The 21,440-nt window shown below is 47.7% G+C and overlaps 1 protein-coding gene across 2 annotated transcripts; it reads right to left on the reverse strand.

The window, feature by feature from the left end:
• Positions 1-851: 851 nt before the first annotated feature.
• Positions 852-5,198, reverse strand: HHEX (hematopoietically expressed homeobox). 2 transcript variants are annotated; one of them, XR_014948683.1, is made up of 4 exons: positions 4,678-5,198; positions 3,297-3,470; positions 3,153-3,203; positions 852-2,057 (listed from the first exon to the last, which is right to left on the reverse strand). XR_014948683.1 is itself a non-coding variant. In XM_015867278.2 (4 exons), exons 1-4 carry the CDS (start codon positions 5,057-5,059, stop codon positions 1,836-1,838), a joined length of 834 nt encoding a protein of 277 aa, XP_015722764.1. In that variant the 5' UTR covers positions 5,060-5,180; the 3' UTR covers positions 852-1,835. The 2 variants fall into 2 exon arrangements, 1 of the variants encoding a protein (XP_015722764.1); XM_015867278.2 differs by having other exon boundaries at positions 3,297-3,475; positions 4,678-5,180.
• Between the last annotated feature and the right edge of the window lie 16,242 nt (positions 5,199-21,440).

Below are 21,440 nucleotides of genomic sequence, written 5' to 3' on the forward strand. Positions count from 1 at the left end.
GACCCACACGGAGCCGGGATGTTGGGAGCGGGCTCCAGCGTCAGGCGCGGCTCAGCCCCGCCGATGTGCGCTGCCCACCGGCAGTGCGAGCCCCTCGGGAACCTGGGGTATTGGCACAGCCCGGCCGGGAACTGCCCCGCAGCCTCTGGCCACCACCCCGCAAATCCACAGCCCGGCCGGGAGCGAATCTTTCGGGGCGGGGGATTCCGAATGTCTCCGCTTGGAAATAGGGCTCTCGCCGTACCACGAGTGTTCCCGTCCCTGCGGGACGGCACGGCCGGTGCTGCCCGATCCCAGAGAAGTAAGAACTGCCGGGCTGCCCTTCTGGCAGCTCTCCGTGCCTCTAGCAGAAGAGACCCTGCCCGAGGGGAATGGCTCCGTGGAAACGCTTTTCCCTGCCACGGCGATGCCCGCAGCCGTGTCACGGCGGGGAACATTTGCAGGAGCCGAATAGCGGCAGCGGCGCGTCCCGCTTCGTGCGGTGTTTGCTCCGCTGTTACCCAGCTCGGCTGCTTTAGGGAGACACCTAACCGCTCTGACGCGACGCACCGGCTCCTCGAGCAGAGGGGGGACACCGCGAGGAGCCTCCACTCCTCCCCCTTCCCCGCCGCATTTCGGAGAAAGGCCGTTGGATCACCGCTGTTGACTCAGGCGGGTCAGCGGCTGCCCGGCTCCGGTCGATGCCCCGCGGACCCGCTCGTCCTCCCGCCCTCCCTACCCGCGTTCCCCGGACTCGCACGAAGCCGACACGCGGTGGAGAGCCCAGGCGGTACAGCGGGACGCGAGGCGGCACCTGGAGGGTAAAGCCCGGCTGTGGGCACCAGGGGGCTGTGCCAGGAGCCGGGCAGCGGTGATGCAGAGATTCATTTTATTTCAAACAAATCCATCAGAAATTAAATACCAGCTTTTTTTTTTTTTTTTTTTTTTAAACATTGAACCAATATGTACAAAATATGAACAGTGTGAGGTATAAAACCGCAAAGACTTCTAAGGCAAACTGCTATGTACAGAAGCAGACAGGGACACGGTGTGCACGGCTGCCTACTGCCATGCTGTGCCCCGCAGTGCCCTGTCAGCCCCCTCATTTCCTTTGGAAATTTGTCAAGGAAAAAAGTAGACTGGGTCGGTTTGATGTTTTGCTTTTGGGTTGTTGTTGTTTTGTTGGGTTTGTTTGTTTGTTTTGTTGGGTTTGTTTGTTTGGTTTGTTTTGTTTCCCTGCAAATGGAACCACACAGACTGCGAGGAAACGTCCTCCAAAACGCGATGAGGGACATTTCATTCCATCAAGAGCAAAACTGAACGTGCCCACAGCTTCTGTCCGGTGAGGGGTGGATCCTGCCGGGGGGTGCAGCAGCAGGGCCTGGGTTGGGTAAGGCACTGTCGGGATGCTCCGATCCCTCTATATGGCACAGAATACATTTCTCTGCCTGCAAAGGGCACTTAAATTAATTCATTTAAAGCACATTCATTTGCACACATAAAGGCACAGTCCTGCCCTCTGCGTTCCCCCACCACATGAGCTGGGGGAGAGGGGCTCCAGCAGCTGGAGATGGGCACAGCGCTGTGTCCCGGTGAGAGCACCAATCAATGTACACACAGATCTTACGCAGTAAATACAAACCACCGATCAGTCCCTATAATCAAATCAGAGATCTGCCAAAAAACGGACTGTTTGCAGAACATACATCTTTTCTTTCTCAGATTATTACAGAACGAGTCCGTTTGTGCTTCTTTGTCTTTCAGCAGAATGGTGAAAGTCCTCTCCAGTCATAAAATCCTCCTTCCCGCAGTCCTGGGACAGCGCAAGCCGAGTTCGGCTCCGTGCCTGCGGGCTGTCAGCGTGTGGCACTGTGGAAGCCTTTGTCGCCCTCGATGTCCACCTCCTGGTCGGAGTCATCGGAGACGTCGGACTCGGGGTCCTCCTGCGAGGCAGCCGAGGGGCTGTCCTGCGGCTCGGCCTCGCCCCCCCTCGCGGGGCTGGGGCTGCCCTCCGGCCGCGGTTCGCCGTGATCGTCGGTGCCTTCCACCTCCTCCTTTTTGGTGGCCTGGGGGTTCTCCTGCGGGGACAGAAAGACGCTGGGTACGGAGCTACAGGAAAACACCGCGGGGTTCTGTGAAGAAAGGGCTGAGCCCTACGGGCTGACTGCTCTTTAGCAAAGCAAATGTTTGGAGCGAGGCTCCAGACACGGCCTAGACCTCTCCCCAATTACACGGCAATCCCCGTGGCAAAAGGAGGGAGACTGAATTCATCAGTGGCTCAAAAGTAAACGGGAAGAAAAATATAATTAAGCTCTAAGGATTAACCTCAACATGGAAACACGCTATTAAAAAATAAATCGAACCGAAGTCCATTGCCGAGAGCAAGAGCCCGCATGCCCACATTGGGGGAAGTGGGTGGAGATGCGTGGCACTGCTGAACGGTGTGTGGGGACGTGTATGGGGTCACAGCATGGAGGGGGCGGCTTTGGGGCCGGGAGCTGCTAGCACCGCCGATGGACTTTGCCACAGACCAGCACCGAGTGAAGGAGAAAGGGGATCTGAGCCGAGGTGCAGTAGACATTAGACAAAGCCGCAGAACAAATATTCTGCGTGCCCGAACCAGGCCACGACTGGGATTTTTTCCCAAACGTTTGAGCCGAGGGCACCGTCTGAGCTAGGCCATAAAAACAGAGCTCTGCCCTTCTGCACAGTCCATAAGGCGGAGGAACGGCGCAGCGCCCCGCATCGGGACCGCCCGTAAAGCACCGTGGATCTCCCTGAGCTGCCCCCGACGAGGGGTTGGGGTGGGGGAGTCTCTGAAAGCGCCGTGACCGTCCCCTCCGACCCCACCGTCGGAGCGGTTCACCGTCGCTCGCTTATCTCCCCAGCGCTAATTGGCTAAACAACATATGGGTTTACAAAACAATTAGCGCCGAGTTGCAACGGGCGCGGTGTGAGGGCCGCCCGGCATTGACCCGGAGCCGCATTAGGAGCTTTTAGCATTAGTGCTGCCCGAGCGAGTCCCGTCGGGCCGCGGCGCGGTGTTTGCCGTTTTAATCAAGGTGAAGAGGTTAAACAGTGCCGGATGAGTGCTGCACACATCCCGCACCGGGCGCCGCGCCGAGATAACGCCATTAAACCCGTATTGCTATAGAAACGGAACCATCCCGTACCTGCTTCAGGCGCCTCCATTTGGCTCTGCGGTTCTGGAACCACGTTTTGACCTACGGCGAGAGAGAAAGCTATAGAGTAACACCGGTGGGGCCGCAGGGACCCCCCCCGCCCCCCCAGCCGCGGTGAGCGGGGCAGGGCCTCACCTGGCGCTCGCTGAGCTGCAGCAGCTTGGCCAGGCGCTTCCTCTCGGGTGGGGAGAGGTATTTCTGGGTCTCGAACTTCTTCTCCAGCTCGATGGTCTGCTCGTTAGAGAAGCGCACCTGCCCGCCCTTCCTCTTATGCAGCGGCCGCTGGATGAAGGGGCTCCATAGCAGCGGCTTTCCTTCGGGGAGAAAGGGGCAGCGCCGTCACCGCCAGTCCCGGCCCCCAGCCCCGCTCCCGGCCCCAACTTTCTCTCCGCTTTCTCAGCCCCGCGGAGCAGAATGTGCTCAGAGCCGCTCCACGGGCTCTGGCAGCGTTTCCGTCAATGTGTTTCCTGTTGGTCTATCGCGCAAAGAAAATACAGGGTAGAGAAAAAAGCAAAAAAAAAAAAAAAAAGCCCTTCGCTTCCTTCTGCTCTTTCACTGCCGCGTGTCCCCTCCGCAGCAGCTCCCACCGGGACGGCCCGGACCCCGCGCTGCGCTACAGCCCAGTGCCCGCGGGGCGCCCCCGGGAGTCGGTCCCGGCCCGGGGTCGTTGGCCGTGGCCGAGGTATCGCTGCCGTCCCCCCGCCCGCAGCCTTTGAAATTCGCTGCATTGTTTTTCAAGATTTTTGCTTGCGTCAGGCTTTAGTAATTCTGGTGCAAAACAGCCTCAAAAAAATAGGAAGCAACTGGTTATTTTAGCTGTCATAAAGGCACATCCCACACAGAGGAAATGAACAATATCAGAAAAACGGATCCCGGCTATCAGAAGCCGAGTGTTTCCTGAATTTGTCTGTATTGAGGATGTCGATAAAGTAATCAGCGCCGTGCACGACTCCCGGGGAAGAGCCTGCTCCGGGCGGCCAGGAAAACACTTAACAGCTTCTGAAACCAGATTTACTCCTATCGAGAGCTCAAGGTTTCCTGTATGAACGGAAAGGGTCAGGCTCCTTCGCTGCTGCGGTGCGGTGACTCAGGGCTCGTTTTGCAATCACTGAGGGCAGCGCGGGCCCCGCACCGGGACAGAACGGCCCCCCCCGACCCCCGCCCTCGAGCCGCGGAGCCGGAGCGGGGCCGGTGCGGGCGGCACTGGGACCCGTCGGCAGGAAAAGGCCGCGATCTGTCGCGCGATCTCTCGGCACAATTAAAACTCCCCACCAAAACCACACGCGACATTACTAAGGACACTCCGAGAGGCGCTCGGTTGAAGGAAAACAAATCTGAGTCACCGCGGCCGCGCACTGCGGTCTCACTCCCAACGCGGAGCTGCCCTGAATTTACTGTAAAGCGGGCGGGGGCCGAGGGGGCCGGGGGCTGAGCTCCGCCGCTTCCCCGACGGCGGCACGGGACGGAACGAGACGGAACGGGACGGGACGGGCGGGGCGAGGGGACCGCGGCTTACCCAGGGAGTCCTGGCGGATCAGTGCGTGCGTGTAGTCGCCGACGGCGCGAGGAAAGGAGTAAAGGGGCCCGGCGTAAGCGCCGGTGCCGTAGGTGGCGGCGAGGTGGTGGGAGAAGGCCGGGTGGATGGGGGTCGGCTCGTAGACGGGAGTCCGGTACGGGGCCACCAGGCTGGTGAAGGAAGAGTTGGGCGACGGCAGCGTCGGCGGCGGCGGGGCGGGCAGGGAGTGGGGGGCCGGAGCGGCGGCGGGGCCGCGGCCCAGGATGTCCTCGATGTAGAAGGGCGTGGGGTGCGCGGGCTGCAGCAGCGGCGTGGGCGCGTACAGCGGGACGCCGACGCCCAGGGCCGCCGCCGGAGCCGCGCCCGGCGCCTGGTACTGCATGGCCCGGCCCCCGCGGCCCGGCCGCCCCTCGGAGAGCGGCCCCGAGCGCGGCCGCCGGCTGCTGCCACCGCCGCGGCGGGTTTCTCCGGGCTCGGGTTCCCCTCCGATAGGTTTCTATCGGCGCGGGGCGGAGCCCGCGTGGTCTCTGTCCCCTTCCTGCCGCGGCTCCGTCTAGCCAATGAGCCCGGCCAGGGAAGGGGGAAACCACCCCCGCCGGCGAAAGCTCCCCCCCGCCTCCCCCTTGCGGACTCCCCGCGGCGCCAATCAACGCGAACCGGGTCCCGATGGCACCGAGCGGGCACCTGGGGGGGCGGGCGAGGGGGCGCGTTCCTCAGGCACCGGGCCCGGATTTCGGGCGTCCCGAGGGGCGATCCCCTCCACCCCGCCCCGCAGCCCGGTCCGGCTCTGGGTAACAGAGGGGACGGACGGGGTTGTGCGGGCCCGCGGACGCGGTACCCCTCGGGCACCTACTGCCGCTGAATGAGAGGTAGCGGCGGCGGAGCCCCGGACAGGACGGACGCGCCGCTGGGAGCGGCTCCTGGCGCTCCGGAGGGAGGGAGGCGATGCGAGGCGGCCGCTCGCCCTCCTTCGGCAGCTCCAAACCCCGCAGAACCGTCCCCGCCGGCCAGGAGAGCGCCCGACGTGGGAGCAGGGCGGCAGCAGGTGTCCTCCTCCCTCCGCGTGGTGACAGCCAGAGCAGAGAGCTGCTAAGGAACAGCAGGTGCTGCTTTTATACACACACACACACACACATATATATATACTTTTCTTTATTATTATTTTTTTCCCCCCAAACCCACGACGTTCTTAATAAGTAAGAGACTGGGAACGAGACGAAAGGGTGTTGTGGAAATGGAAATATATGTATTTTTAATAATATCAGGAGGTTGGATTTTTTTCTTTATGTTGTTAACAAATGCCAAAACTCACCTTTAAAGCGCGGTCTTGTGTCTTGTAAATATCAGGTACACGTCAAGAGGGCTGACAGTTCTGATTATTTTTTCTCTCCGCTCCCGGTCTCCGAGGCATTGCTCCGTCCAAGGGGGTTGCTTAGCTCATGGTTGGGCTGGAAGTGTTGGATTTGCAGCTCGGAGCACTTAATGGGGGCGCAGAAGGCGCTGACCCGCTGCCCTCCGCGGGGCGTTACGGTCTGTGCTTCCCAACGCTGTGGACAAATTTAAGCCAAAAAAAAAAAAAAAAAAAAAAAAAAAAAAAAAAAAAAAAAAAGGCAAAAATCCTCGTTTTGCTGCATTATTTGAAAACAAATAAATAGAGGAAGAGATTATTCTTTTCTGACTTTTATACCTGCAACAGGCCTTGTTAAAGGGAAGGTTTAATGGCGCAGTTATTACATTCCACTCCCACTGCATAATCCCCAACAAGGAAAATGAAGCACTTAATTTCGCGGCCCCGCAGCACCGCCCCGCTCCGATCCAATTGTTACCCCTTCGCCTTCCTCCTCCCGGCCCGGAGACTATTAAATCGCATTCATGAAAATGTCACATTTATTGAACTACATAATTTTTTAATATCACTAGTGCAGGTTTTATAGTTGATTTTATTGTTTTTACGGCCATTCGGGGCTCTAAAACCCGGATTTTTTCAATGTTGTCCTTATAATTTTTTTCACACAGTCAGAACCAATAAAATAGAGCAGTTGTGACTTTTTAATGCAAGGGGGCTCGGAGTTTCAATATTTTCACTCTGCTGGATACTCAAACCAATAAAAATACATGAGATTTTAATTATTTTCTGGATTAAATCAAACCTTTTTCCTTTCTCTTTGGAACTGCGTTCAGTTGGACTTTCCGTCGGGAGGGATACAGCGCAGCTCCGGACGGAGCGCTGCGGTCCCAACGCTGCGACGAACGCGGAGCGTCCGCGGAGGCACTGAGCGGTCCGCAGCCGCCCTGGACGGGACGTCCGCACCGAGGCTATTTCTCCTCCAGGATCCCTCTGCGGAGCACGGCAGTTCCTCGGAGAGAGGGAGAAAAAGAAACGCAATTCGCTTTTTCGCGATTAAAAAACTTTTCCCACTCTTTTTTTTTTTTTTTTTTTTTCCCCAGATCTCTCGCTGAGCCGAGAACTGCTGCTGGTGGGGGGGAGGACACGGGGCATCCCCGCACCTCGGCCCGAAGGGAGCGCCTGGAGAACTCATTAGTTCTGTAATAACGGCGGGGCCCTGTCCTGCCGATCGCTCTCTGCGAAATCCCCTTTGAGGGGCTCCGAGCTGAGGGAACGAGCAAAAGACAAACAAAATAAAACAAATCCGGGCTCCCCTTCCTCTTTGCTGCCTCTGCCGGCCCTGCCCCCCCCCCTCCCGGGACCCTCCGGTCGGGGTCGGGAGCAGCACCGCTCTCCTCGGAGCCACAGGGACCCTCCCGGCGGGCTGCCCCTTTGTGTCATAGCTGTGGAGCTCAGGGGCACGGGGCGGCCCTGCCCGGGAGTCCCACCTTGCTATGGGCAGCGCTGAGCATGGGGACACCGACAACACGGCAAAGAACAAGACAATAAAATCCGACAAAAGATCCACGGAGCATACAAACTAACAAACACCTAACGTCAGAGCATCGGGAATTCGGAGCTCCTGAAGGTGGCTGCAGCCTCCAGACTGCGTTCTCCACTGCTGCCCACATTACCTGCACCAGAAGGTTTATGATCCATGGGGTTGTCTTTGCAGATGGCAAAGAAACTCCTCAATTTAAAGGAGCAGTAGGTCCGAGAGCACAGAATGCCCAGCTCACCCTGCTCCTTCGGTTCCCACTGGCATGGTTTGCTGGAGCGGGACTTGCCGAGTTTCTGCTCTCAGAAATGGGAGTTTGCCCATAATAGCACACTCAGTGATACTGCAGAACCAGAGATTAATCACTCTGGCCAAACCAAGCATGTAGAGCTGTGCAGAATTTGCAGGCTGTGCAGCAGAGCCCATCTTCCAGCAGCCAGAGTCATCGCCCAGCACTACCTGGTGCTTTCCAGGAGGATCCCGCCCTCAGCCATTTCAACCCTTCCAATTATTGAAGGTGTTGAAAGCTGCTTCCAAGAGAGGTGAGGCCACAACCTTGAACCCCATCCAAGGAGGAAATAGGAGGAAGATCACCTCTCTGATTTTCCTAGCACCATGGCAGCCAGACAGCTTCAGACAGCAGCACTGCATGTTGTGGGGTGATGTCAGCCTACACTCCGTCTTCCAGATCACTCATCTGGTAGACATTCACCTCTCACATCTCCTCCTCACCATTTACCAATGAGATGCAACCATAACAAGCACCAGGCAGGTTAAAATATTAATTAGCTGTAGCAAAACAACATTAACTGAATACTAGGAGTATTAATTAGTTGTAGCAAAATAAGATGAATCTTGGTTAAAAAGCAGTGGACAACTAGAGCTGTTGTTACAGGCATAACTGGCAGGGGCTTATCATTTTCCATCCTACACCTCTACGTTCATCTGATCATGATTTATGCCAAATCTAAATCTTTCAGGTGGAAAAAATTCTCTCCTGGGGAAATATGCCTCATGCTAAGGATTTGTAAGGTCTCAGCAAAACTGGTTCAGCAGTTTCTAAGCATTAGGTCAGAGGAAAACAAATTCCCTTGCCAACATATAGACATCCTTGCACTGGAAACCTATGGTTCCCCAACCACTGCTAAACCTCAGGAGAATGAAGCATGCATTCTCCATCTGGGGCTGTGGGCTCTGGGCAGCAAAAGGAAGACCCCAAAGTTCTGTAGAGAGACCCATCTGTAACGACTGCATCCTGACTTTCTGATGACTTGGAGGGTTCTTTCTGCTTGGCACTGGAGATCTATGGATATGAGCCATGCTGCTGCCAGTGAGTGTCCCTTTCCTATACACTGACACCAATGCAATGAAAACAAATAAATTTAGAAGGCTCAGAAAAGCTTTAATGGTGCTTTGAGTCTTGTCAAAGATTTCCAACCAACATATGGCAGATCCTCGGGGAGCACGTGGGTAAGGTGCCTCCATTTCCTCCTACCCCCGATAGCACTACATTAATACCTCTGCTGGGACACCTTCATGCTGCAAAGTGGGATATGCAGCATTTATGGCTCTGAGGTGGGAGGAAGGAACACATGGCCCCACTCCATAAACATACCTTCATAACGCTTTCTTTCTGGGTTCTCCCAATGACTGCAGCGATACTGCCTTCTCTAAACCAGAGTTGCAATTCAGTTCTGCCCAATGGAACAGAATTCACCGGTTTTCTTCTGAGCTGCAAAGAGACATCCTGGGAAACTCCATGGAATTTTTTATCTGACCATTATGAGAATGTGGTGAGCAACACTATGAAAAACAGAGCAATATAATGGCTCCTTACAGGCTCATATTTCTGCATATCTGCCACCACAAAACACAGGCTATTCTGGATCCTGTGTGTGAGTGCTACTGAGAGCTCCGTGGTTCATCCTGTTTATTTGGGGTGATGGCGGCCACAGCATGTTAAAACTTCTCTATATTCTTATGTTTTGGCTACACACACCAAGATTACACCCAAACACACACACAATTCCCAGGGGCTAGATTCCCTCTCACATCTTGCACAATCCTTTACGTAAGTGCAAACTGACTGCAAACTGCTGCTAACACCGACTGCTGGCTGCTGTACACCCACTCTGTGTTGATGTAAATGTCCATAACAAGAGAGCAGACAATGGAGAATCTGCCTAAACTACAGTGATGACAACACATCTTTTTTTTAACAGAGTAATCAGACTACAAGCTATTAGGCATTTCAAACAGAAGTTCAGATCCAGTGGGTCCAAAGTACACACAGCTAAATTTGATGTCAGTAGGAATTAGGTACAAATGGGGAGTGTTACTTGGTTATTTTTGTTAATGTTTTCCAGAGATCACACATTCGCTCTGCATTTTTTAGCCAACTTTATCATTTTGGCATCATGAAGTCAGTCCCCAGGAAGGTTTGTTTTATCTGGAGCTGATAGGTGTGTGCAGTTGTTAATAGCGAAAAGCAGCAGTGTGCAGTAATGATCAAGGTAACAACTTACAGCTGGTTGACAGCAAAATTAGGATGGATCTAAATTCTGTCCTCATCCAAGAAACAGAGTGCGATCTCTGAGTGCAGAACTTCTCAAGGCTGTTTCCATGGGCAGGAACTGAAGCACTGGGGTAGATCTGGTGTGGGAATGCCAGGGAGCGCCTTGGAGGCTGACTCAGAGTTCGTGGAATGATTCTGGAGCCCATCCGAGCTGATGATCTCCAGAGTCCAATTGTGAAGCTTTTAATAACAGCATGACAGATTATGCCTTGATGGTTGCACATGGAAATGTCATGTAAAATTCAATATTGATGGAAGAAATAAAAGAAGAATAATACTTCCTTAAGGCAGGTGTTTCCCCTTTTTGCTCCAGCACAGGAGCTGGAGTCTTCCTTTGTGATGGAAACTGCACAGCCCAGAATCAGCCCAGCTAACAGCCCCAGCTGCAGATGGTACCCAGTCCTGAGCGTCTCAATCCAGAGAATATATCGTGCCATCGTACCCCAGTTCACTCCAGAGGTGGTGGGAGCACTCCAATTAGGTCTGACAACACCTAACAAGTGTGGAGTTTCCTGATGGTGCCAAAGTCTCAGTGTCCTGTCTCAGAGCACTGACGACACTTCCAGCTGCCCAGGGGATGTTGGCATCCAGCAACAAGGACTTCTGCTTTGCATTGAGGACTTGGGAGGATGCCACAACTGTGGAAGAGCAGCCAGCCTGGCCTGTGTCAGCATTTCAATCCTCTCTAGATGTAGCACTGGGAGGCACTGACTCCTAGATTGCCCATATCTGCCAAAAGCTTCATCTGGGGCCCTGGTGGTGGTACTGTGGAGGGGAAACCCACACAGTCTGTGAGGAGAGACAAAAAGAGAAATGCTTTCCCCAGTCAAAGTAGAGGATAGCAGCTCCATTCAGTTCAGTACATCCAGAGAATGATGTAAGTGAGCATCTGAGTGGGTCTTCAGTGTGTCTGATCCCATTCACACTCTGCAGCAGTAAGTCAAGTCACTGATTGGATCTCTTCAGAGTTTGGAAATCAGGAGAATATTTTCACAAAACTGTAGATTTTGTTGTTCTCTGATGCTTTATTTCATCGTCTTTTTTTCCCCTGGATTCTGGTTGGAATACTCATTTTGAATGAGCTGTTTTTCTAGAGCTTATTGGCCTAGAAAGTGACAGTACTGATCAGAGGAACCCGTAGCACTGGTCATGCAGCTCTCCAGGTGGGCATGGAATCAGGCTGGTAGCACAGACTGCTGTCCCAAATATAATTTATCCCAAATGGAAATTAAAACAGTGGTGTCTACACCACAGCAGGTACTGGTTGTAATACTTTTGGTAAAAACAAAACAAAAAATAAATCATATTTGGCAGGAAAGTAAGTACATCAATGTGAAATCTGTACGTCAGACTTCTATATTAAAGATTACAGTTCTTTGCTAATACATTATGGATTGGGTTTGATTTGTTTTGCAGAACAGCTGCTGTTTCTCAATCCTTCCATAGTTTGACCATCTCATAATCTTACCTCATCCCAGCACTGGGGCTTGGAATTGGAGGAGCAGTGTCAGTGTTGCAGCACGTAATCCATAGCCCAGATGTTTCCTTGAACCCCAATCATGAGCTCAGAGCCAAACCCACTGCAGGTGCTAATCCAGAAGTTGATCTCTGGCCTACAGCATAAAATCTACTGCAAAGTTACTACAATAAATGCAAATTAGTAGCTGAAGAATATCCTCAGCCAAAAACATGGGGTTTTAAAAATCTGTTCAGACTTATTGGGTACATGCAGCATTTGGAAGAGAGATGCAGCAGGCATCTCACCAGGACAGAGGCTCTGGAGACACGCCATTGTGGAAAAGGCCCACTGATAATAGAGTCATAAGAGAACAAATAGATCCCTTGTATAACATTATGAACATGTAGCAGATATTAACTGGAAAAAATATATCTTCCTCTTCAAGATCCATTTCTACACTACCTTCTGTACAGTGATATGTTTTAAATGTGTGTAATATGACTTCGGGAGGTTTATGAAACTGCAAAAACTCTCTTAAAAACTCAACACAAATTGAAATTTCAGGATTAATTAAAACAAACTAACTGATCTAAATTTAGACGTCACTCACGTTTAATCACTGAAGAACATCTGACAGCCTGTGGGGAACTGGGAGAACCCTCCCTGCCTTTTGCCATTACATTGCTTCTGGATTCGTTCCTAAAGTAAGATCTTCTGTGGTCTGAGATGCACTGAAGACCAGATCACAAGTCAAGGCAGTTCCAGTAGGACCAACATCACAGCATCAAGTCAGAATCATCTGCCTCTAAAACAATGTGCTTCATCCAAAACCTTTCTGTATCGCTTCATTTCTGCGGCTCTCAAGCTGGTCTTTTACTGTTTTTGTCTCTTTCTGATTATGTTTCATATCATACCAGGACTGAATCCACTGGGAGACATGACCTTGCTCACTATGTATCCTTCACAGCACCCATCTGACACCTGTAAAATATTAAACTGTAAGAATGCATGTTGAAGTCAGGCAGCCAGGTTAGGTGTTTGCTATAGATAAACCAGCTGGCTTGATAGGGAGCACTGCAGCCCTCCAAAACCTCTGTGTGTGCCAACAGTGAGTACATTCCTGAAGAGTCGGGATGCTCCTGATTGCCATCCCAGTTCCCCTTGTTCCTGCAGGCTCACACCTCAAGCATTAGTTAACTGTTATTATGTCATCTTCTTCCTTGAGTGTTGATTAGCAAACCCTACACCGTCAGCTCTTTTCGCTGTTTCTCACCAGCACTCCTTCCAAGCACACAGCTACAGTTGACTCTTCTTCTCTGAACTCCCTCCAGCTTGCCTTCCTAGTAACAAGGTGCACAGCACTACACTCACCTTTTCCAGATGTTATCTTGCTTCAGTTCCAAGAAGAGAGGTTTGCTCACTCCTTCACCGTGGTGTGGCTCTGAAATCCTCAGAACGTATTGATTTTTAAAACACTGCATTACTCAGTAAATTCAAATGTAAATTCAGAGTCCTCCCTCCCTAAACACTAGTCAGAACGATTTTCCACTCTAACAGAAAAGGAAGAGGTGGACCTTGCTTTTCATAAGTATGTCATTTTTGTGGTGAATTCCAATTGTTTTCTAACCGCTTGCACTAACGGGATAAATTAGCTTATTTGTGAGAGTGAGAGGACTGATAGGAAGTACTACCTAATCCCATACTGGTGCTCAGAGCAGCACAAAAACAGAACTGGCTTCCAGTTCTCTGCTCCGAGAATGATTTTCCATTGTCATTCCACGTTATCTTCCCATTTGAGTCTGCCTGTGAAATTCTGTTGTGCATCCTGTAATTCTGTTTTAGCAGGTTTAAAACAAACAAAAGGAAGTACTTTTTCACACAGTGCATAATTAAACTGTGGAACTCGTTGCCATGGGAAGCTCTGGATGCCAAAAGTACAAATGAGTTCAGAAAGAGAGAAGACAAATTAATGGAGAATAGGTACCTTGATGAGGATTGGACATAACAGCTCACTTACAGAATTTGGCTCAGGAAGCACTTATGCTGCAGTTTGATGGAAGCAGGAAGGGATATCTCTGGCTGTGGCTGTTTCTCACAGATCCCCTCTGCAGCACCTCTGGTCGCAGCCAGGAAAGATATATTGGAATTAATGGTCTGTCTTAATATGGAGCTCCAATGTTCCTCTCCTAATGAGAGACATGGATACCTGTAAGTTTAAATAATTAACCTTTAAGCTGAACATCGGCTCCAGCACCTCTGAATTCCTCTTTGGGAGATTTTATCAGATCTGACCCAAGTGAAGATAATGTCCAAAGTTTACGGCAAAGTCTGTTACTGAAATTGGATATTTTAAGGTCTGGGGACTGCTGGGTTTGTTGGCCCAGCCAGTGGTTGATTTTACAGATAATACCGGTTGGATCAACTTTGTTGGGGACTGATCTCAAGAGGAAACCTGTTATCTGTGCTGGGAAAGTTGCATCTGCTCTTCAGGCTCTCTCCCCTCCCTGGAACACTGCTGAACAAACGTTCCTACTGGCCAACATGGTGCCATCTCTTCTTGTTGACTTAGTTCTGTAATTGCTGCTTTATCAGCCTGCCCTCAGGCTTCTCAATATATCTTTACCAAAGAGCAAGATGAGCACAGCCATACACACACACATGTTCAGAAATGGAAAGGCAGCAGGTGGGCAAGGGAGAAAAGTGACCCCATAGGCTGAGCAGGTCTCAGTGTGGGACAGAGGGAATCTGGCCCTCAATTTGACATAGCTGCTTTCATACCTGGTGCTGTGTGTTTGGCTGCAGAATGGGTAGCTTGATTTTATTGGAATTGCTTTGTCATTTGGGATTCTTTCTGCACCATTCAGAATGACAGAATTTGGGGACTGGACTCATTCTCCAGAGGTCCCTTCCGCCACCTGCAGTTCAATGAACTTCATTTTAGTCACAGCTCTATTTCCCGACTTTTCCTGCATTTGCACAGGTTGGGTGCTAACTGCCCTATTTCCTGCAGATGAATCCACTCAGAAAATGTAATGAATATGAATAAAGCAATTCACTCCTAGTGTGGATAAAGCCACATTTGCTTATCTATGCTATGTTTGCTGCAGCATGGCTGAAGACCAGAAGGCAACCTGTGGGCTGAGGGCCTTCTTCACCTGGAAGTTATTGGGAGAGCAAAAGGTCCAACTCAGAGGCATAGTTTTCTCTTTGCTGCCATAGGCCCCAAAGTACAGGATAATTCCTTGGGTTTTGAAGCATTATTTCAGATCCTTTTGGTTACTAGAGTGAGACGGCCTGGCTGCCTAGTCTGACCAAATTATCTCTGTCATATAGTACCATAACTTTAAAACTCTGTGTTATTAACACCAATTTGCTGAATAGCTCCTTGTCTTACATCACGGTAGATCCTACAGAGTGAAAGTTTACATTCAAACAAAGCAGAATCAGTTGTCCATTCTTCCTGAGCACGTGCACTGCTGGGATGGAGAATGGAGGTGCAGTAGTGACAGGGAAGAGAGGAAAGCACAGCCCATCAGCCCTGGGCACTGGGAGCTGGGCCCCAGCCTCTGTCACAGAGTGTGGCTGGAGTTCAGCTCACACCACCTGTCTGTGCCCTCCTGGAAAAACTAGAACATCGTGGTTTTGCTTCACTAGTTACCACAGCAGTCCTCACTTCTTCCAGTATCAATTACTCCTGACTGTAAAGACTAGCATGTCACTCCATGCAGAATATTCACTACAAATAACGGGTGAGAATAAGCAGTCAACCCAAGCCCGAAAACAAGAGCTAGTCCTGGACAACGGGAAAGATAATCAGGGAATAACTAGCACAGGTAATCAGCAAATCAGTCAAATGAATTGATTTGGCTTTGGCTGGCGTCCCTGCTTCTGCCTGAGAGCTCCAGTGAAATCCAAATAAGTGGCAGTTATCTTCCACTCTCTTCTTGTTATCTGGTTTTAATGACAGCGGGGGAGAGAGGGGGAAATTATGGCTTTGAACAGGATTGTGGCCTTTCATTTAAAGTAAATACTGCAATGAAATGGAAACTGCTTGAAGAATGAGACTGCCCTGGCTTTGTTCTGAGCAGATTAAGTTATGTATTAAAACCAGATAATATCAGATTATTACAATGGCTTCAGCACCTTCACTACAAAGAACACGCTGAGAATCAGAAAGTGCTGCTTATAGTGACCTGAAGGTGTCCAGAAATATGGTGTAAGGTAGCTGTAGCTGTGAAGAGCCAAACTCCAGCCAAGGATCCTGTATTTTATGTTTCAATAAATGTATTTAACATTAAAACGTACAGTAGGAAAATTCAAAGCGAGTGATGCTTATTCCAGATTTATCTACGTACTTAGAGCATCCAAGTTAAAAGCACAATCTCCTCAGGTTTCCACATAGGGGATGGAGGAAACCAAGCAGGGCACCAGGTGCTGAGTTTCCCTGAGGTCCCAGTTTCTCTCCCCAGCTTCAGGCAGAGCAGAGTGTGAGTGACAGGGCTCTCTCCTAGGGACTGTGGCAAACATCACAGGGTGAATTCAGGCTCTGCTCTGCTTTGTGAGGAAAACCTGCCCAGAAGGTGGCCTGAGCCTAAGGTGACAGTCAGGATTTTTGTGGATGTGTGCAATGGAAATATGGCAGAAAATAATTTACTGGTAGCACTTGGATCCTGGCTGTGCGAGCTCCTGCCTACCTTTGGATCAAGTAGCAGAGCCTTGAGCTCAAGAATTCCACACAGGAACAACAAAGCATTGGAAATACAGTGGACACAGAATATTTTATAGTCCTTCTGTTAGAGAAAGCAGCATCAGTAACAAAGCCACATGGCAACTAACTGGCCATCAGTTTAAATTACAAAGAGTTTCATCGCTGTTCCCTGAACTAAATATAAATGAAACAACTGACTGGCACCTATGTTGCAGCCCAACAACCAGCAGCCTGACTACCTGGTAAACTGGTAAGCTGTGCTTCTTGTAACGTGCTGCTCACCTCTTCCATACTCTGCCATAGCTACACCTTTATTTCCACAAATGGATGAACCACGGAAGTAATCACAGTTAGCTCTATTAATACAAAGATATGGCCAAGTATATTTCATTAAAATACATAACTCCCTCCCTTCTGAAACACCCTAAAGACCATATCAAACACCTGTGCTTACCCCACAGTCTTCCTAAAGGCCTCCCTTTTTCATTTCAGTACTGGTACAAAATAACAAAGATGATTTACAAGTCTGTAGAGTTATGGCAAATTTGATCTAGAAACCAAAGATTAATATTACAGTAAAAACACACTATAAATATTTTGATAGTAATTACCTTTGTGCTGTATAACTCCAACACTGTCACGTCTTCAGAAGGTACTTCTATGTGGAGCCAGGAGTTGAACTCAACAATCCTTGTGGGCCCCTTCCAACTCAGGATACCCTGTGATTCTGTGATTCTGCTGCCACTAGGTTTGAAGATGCTACTTCAGCTGCTTTCCCAAGGGCTCAACCTCCGCAGAATTCCTCCACATTTCCAAAGCTTGTACCCAGATATATGGAGGGCATTGAGGAGTAGGGAAATACACATTGCGAAGCCATTACAGTTTTAAGAGATTAAATAATTTCTGAGGAGTCTCATTTTTGCAAAGCCTAAATTATCTTCCTTAATAATTGTTTTTAATATTAAAAGAAAAAAACAAAAACCCACAAAAACATGAAAGTCAGATTTAATTGTAGATCTCAGACCCACTTCAACATATTGTGAATAACACTGACAAAAATGGAGAAGACACAGGACAAAACTTTGCTACATAACGTTCATATTCCGTATTTTGTTTTACTTCTGTAATTTTTTAACATTTTGCTCCCGATTTATTGGAAAGAAAATGAAGAAAATGAAATCAGAAAGAAAGTGAGGTTTCAACCCAGAGAGTTTTCTCACATTAGAAAACAAAAATGAAAGGCAGGAAAATGAAATGCAAGCTAAAAATATTCAGAGACAATTAAACGTAATGGAAAAAAAGCTCCTATCACTTAACTGAATTTTCGCTGCTAGAGCAGTTCTATGTTTGCTATTCACAGGTACTACCAACATTTATGATAGTAACCTTTATAAAGTCAATTTAATTATCTTTATCTTATTACAAATAATAAATTCAGTTGTCCTACAATGAAAATCAATTGTCAACATAAGCTATGGTTAACATCTAATAAAACAGCCTTCTGTAAATTCATGATTAATAAGATTGGCTTCTGTATTAACTAACAGACAACATAAAATTTCCTCCCTTGCATTAATCTGTATATTCAAGGTTCATCCTGTTGGACTGAGTTTCCTAAAATAAACCATCAGAGTGAACAAGCAAAAATTTTGGTGCCTATCATCATTTAATTATAATGATTTAATGAAGGTTTTTAAAATTAATGCCATATTTTAATTAAGCCATGAAGCTGCTGGCTCTAACAAAGGATAAACATTTCACTCATTGTTTCCTTCAACTGCCACGATTACCTGGACAAATCCTTCTGAACATTATGAAACTTTTATTTGCCAGAGAGCAGAGAGCCTTGGATTTCTGCTTTAAGATTATCATTACCAAGTTAGAATGCACTTCAGAAATAGAGAATCTGATCCCTCACCTTACCATTTTTGTATAAGCCAAGTGACTGCCACAGAATTATCCTCTTCCAAAACCAGAGAGTAAACTTTAAGAGGCAGCAATCATTATTACTCAAGTGGGTATGGAGGAGGAGAAAATAAATATCTTACCACATAGTTCACCTGCTTTGCTTGATACTTGTCATAAATGCTAAAAGAAGAGAATATTTTCTTAGCTGCTGATTTTGTTATTTTTCACTTTGAAAATGGCCAGGTTAATTAGGATAAGAAAAGATACATTCCTTTCAATTAACTTCTGCCAATGAAAATATTAATTCTTTTTCACACACACAAAAAAATCTTCACACAGTAGCATTAGTGCTTTAAACATTATAAGAATGAAATCATAATCAAAGTTAAGTTATCAGCAATTGTAGATAACCATATTTAGAAAGACTCAAAAAAATTTAAAAAAAATCAAACAGATTATATAGAATACATTTATTTCATTCTTACATTTTGGTAATTAAAAGTGTAATCGTCAAGTTCAACATTTCAGTCACTCCTTGAATTACAGTGTTTGGGCTATAACAGGCCAAGATTCCCCAGAGGATTTCAAGAGTAACTAATAAAGCTATGGAAACATTTAATATTCCGGAGAGAAACACCACCACCCTCCTCCAGTTAATCCCCATTACTTTACAAAATCTAATTTTATGCTACTTAAAAGTTGAACTTTTTCAAAGATCTGCATATCAGTTTATAACCGACAGCATTTGAAATAAAATAAGCATGCTAAATATTGTTCAGACCCCTTATAAAGATGGCAGTTCATTCCAGTCTTTTTCCCTAAAAGGAGAGCATGAAATTAAGCATTTTTTTCCTTACACGCATTGCAACAAGGCACCCTCATTTTTGCAGGCAGGCCTTTTAGGAACCAAGGATGATTTCAGATGTATTGTGAACACAGATCTGAACAGTCACTTAGCTGCCCAGTGCTCCTACTAAGTTGTGGATTTTTAACATTTTCAAGAATGAGCATATCAGTACTGCTGTGAATTGAGTCTGGGTTCAACTTTCAAGAGTGGCCTATTTTGCTAGGTGGTCTACGCCCCACCTGTAATACTGCTCTGTATAAACCCTACTAACACAAAACCTGGAATGATTTATTGTTATTTAAGTTCATAAAGCGACTATGTGTGTGGGCAGGTAGTTTATGGAGCATAGTCCTCTACCATAAAAAGTAGTTTCTAACAAGGAGAGAAAAAAATAGTAGCCAAATGGTTATAAACAGTCACTTAAAAGTATATATTTAGCAACTATATATTTAATTTTCCCCGTTTTTAATGTTCTAGAAGATTAGAATTCACCTTTTGCCCTTTAAATGCTTTTTGATGGAAAAGAAATTTTAACCTTTTTTATTTTTCCATCTTCTATATTCAAATTTTCTTTTATCACTCTGAAGAGCTATAGGCTCTCTTGTTTCCTCTGCTCATTTAACATATGATTACAAAGGGGACTGATGTCTAACAGAACAAAGAAAGTAGAGCCTAACAACTACATACCTTCTCACTCCTCTCAAGTCCCACACAACTGCTTCTGATACCTGAAATACAAGCAGCCAGCAACAGCAGTCAGCTTGGAAGCAGAAAGCTTCCTTTCCTCCAGTCTCTTCATTGCTCCCTTTCAATTGAAAAGAAAGCTGGTGGCTCTGATTATTGTTTCCTGTTGTCTTTTTATCACTCTTCACACATTACATGTGCTTAAGCTCTTTTTCCCCTGTTCATTTTACCATTCATTGTACATATTTCTGTTTTTTTTTTGTTTTTGTTTTTCCTTTTCTTTTTTTTGCTGTTAATTCAAGAGTTGCCCCACTTGGCTGCTAATCTAGAATCAGACGGAAAAATTACCCAGTTAGAGCGCAGCTGTATGCTACAATCCCAGTCACACCACAACTCTACCTCCAGCTCAGCGCAACTAACTCAGTCAGCTTATGACCTCCCGACTTGTTCTGTGGAAACAGCTTCGATACTTCTTATGAGTGATACTTTCTAACAAGCCAAATAGATACCATTCTGTAAACTACACCAGATCACCAATTTCTTCTCTACAGGTTAAACCTGTATATCCAGTAACCCTATGTAAGCAAAGTTAAGGAAGGTGTCTCTTACAGCTAAACAAGTAGGTTTTGCTTCCTATTTTAGCAAATGCCCATGCAACAGAGATCTCAGAGAGCATTTAATTACTACAAACATCTATTGATCCTGTGGCGAAGCTCAAGCTGTGATTCTGAACATTTCACTCAGGTGCAGCTCCTTCCTTAAACAAACGCTCACCACAGTTTGAATATAGGGTTATCCTAGCAGAAGCATAAAATTATTAGGTTTTCAAACCTGCTCTTGTAACAGATGTTTGACTAAAACCTCAGCAAAATGCCTGTTCCTAAATCCTAGTTAGCAATCGGCGCTGGAGGTTTAGAGTAACACTTCAGTGTTAGAGCCACCTAGTGGAAGAAGAGAACGTGGCAAGGAAGCAGAGAGTATCCAAGTTTTTCATCCCATTCAGCTTTCTGGCATGACCGCTACACACCAGGCCCAACGAAAGGAGCAGTTACCTGCCATAATATTATTGCAAATGTAAGAAAACACATCTCTCTGAAAAGAGAAAGCAAGCATTCCTAAAGATTCATACAACTGTTAAAGCCTTTCAATATGAGAAAAGCAACCTGCATCTGTACCAAGGAAAATCAAACAGCTATGGACAAGGGTAGTTTCAAGAAGTTAAATAAGCATAGATACTGGCATCATTTTAATGGATGTGCCCTGGACGCCTACCTGTGCAATGTGGTGTAGGGAGCCTGCTTTGGCAGGAGGGTTGGACTCTATTTCTAGAGGTCCCTTCCAACCCCTACAATTCTGTGATTCTGTGATCATTCCTTGGCATTGGCTGCTCCAGTTTGTTTGTTCACACCAGTCTTGTGAACTCCATATGGAAAAATTAAGGCTGAAAGACTTGCAGAAATGCCTTTCAGCTAGGAAATGGACAGATCACACTAACAAAAATCTTGTCAGTGTAAAAGAACCTAGATGCTAAGCCTTGGAGAATTCTTACATCCATTAGGTTTCTGTTATCAGAATTTCACAATATACCAACCACACTGATAGAAACATTCCCACAGACAAAACAAGATTTCAAAACCCCTTTATATAGGGTTCCAAACTTCACATAATAGAAAGATCTAGTATATAAGCTAAGTACT

Source organism: Coturnix japonica, chromosome 8, assembly GCF_054131305.1.
Source record: "Coturnix japonica strain WE chromosome 8, WE-NBRP24, whole genome shotgun sequence".
NCBI lineage: Eukaryota > Metazoa > Chordata > Aves > Galliformes > Phasianidae > Coturnix > Coturnix japonica.

Excerpts from the sequence above, each read along its gene's own strand:
- HHEX (XM_015867278.2), bottom strand. The coding sequence starts at position 5,059 with ATGCAGTACCAGGCGCCGGGCGCGGCTCCGGCGGCGGCCCTGGGCGTC. Across the intron at positions 3,204-3,296 it reads TGCAGCTCAGCGAGCGCCAG|GTCAAAACGTGGTTCCAGAA; the intron begins GTGAGGCCCTGC and ends CTCTCGCCGTAG. Across the intron at positions 2,058-3,152 it reads AATGGAGGCGCCTGAAGCAG|GAGAACCCCCAGGCCACCAA; the intron begins GTACGGGATGGT and ends CTGTCCCCGCAG.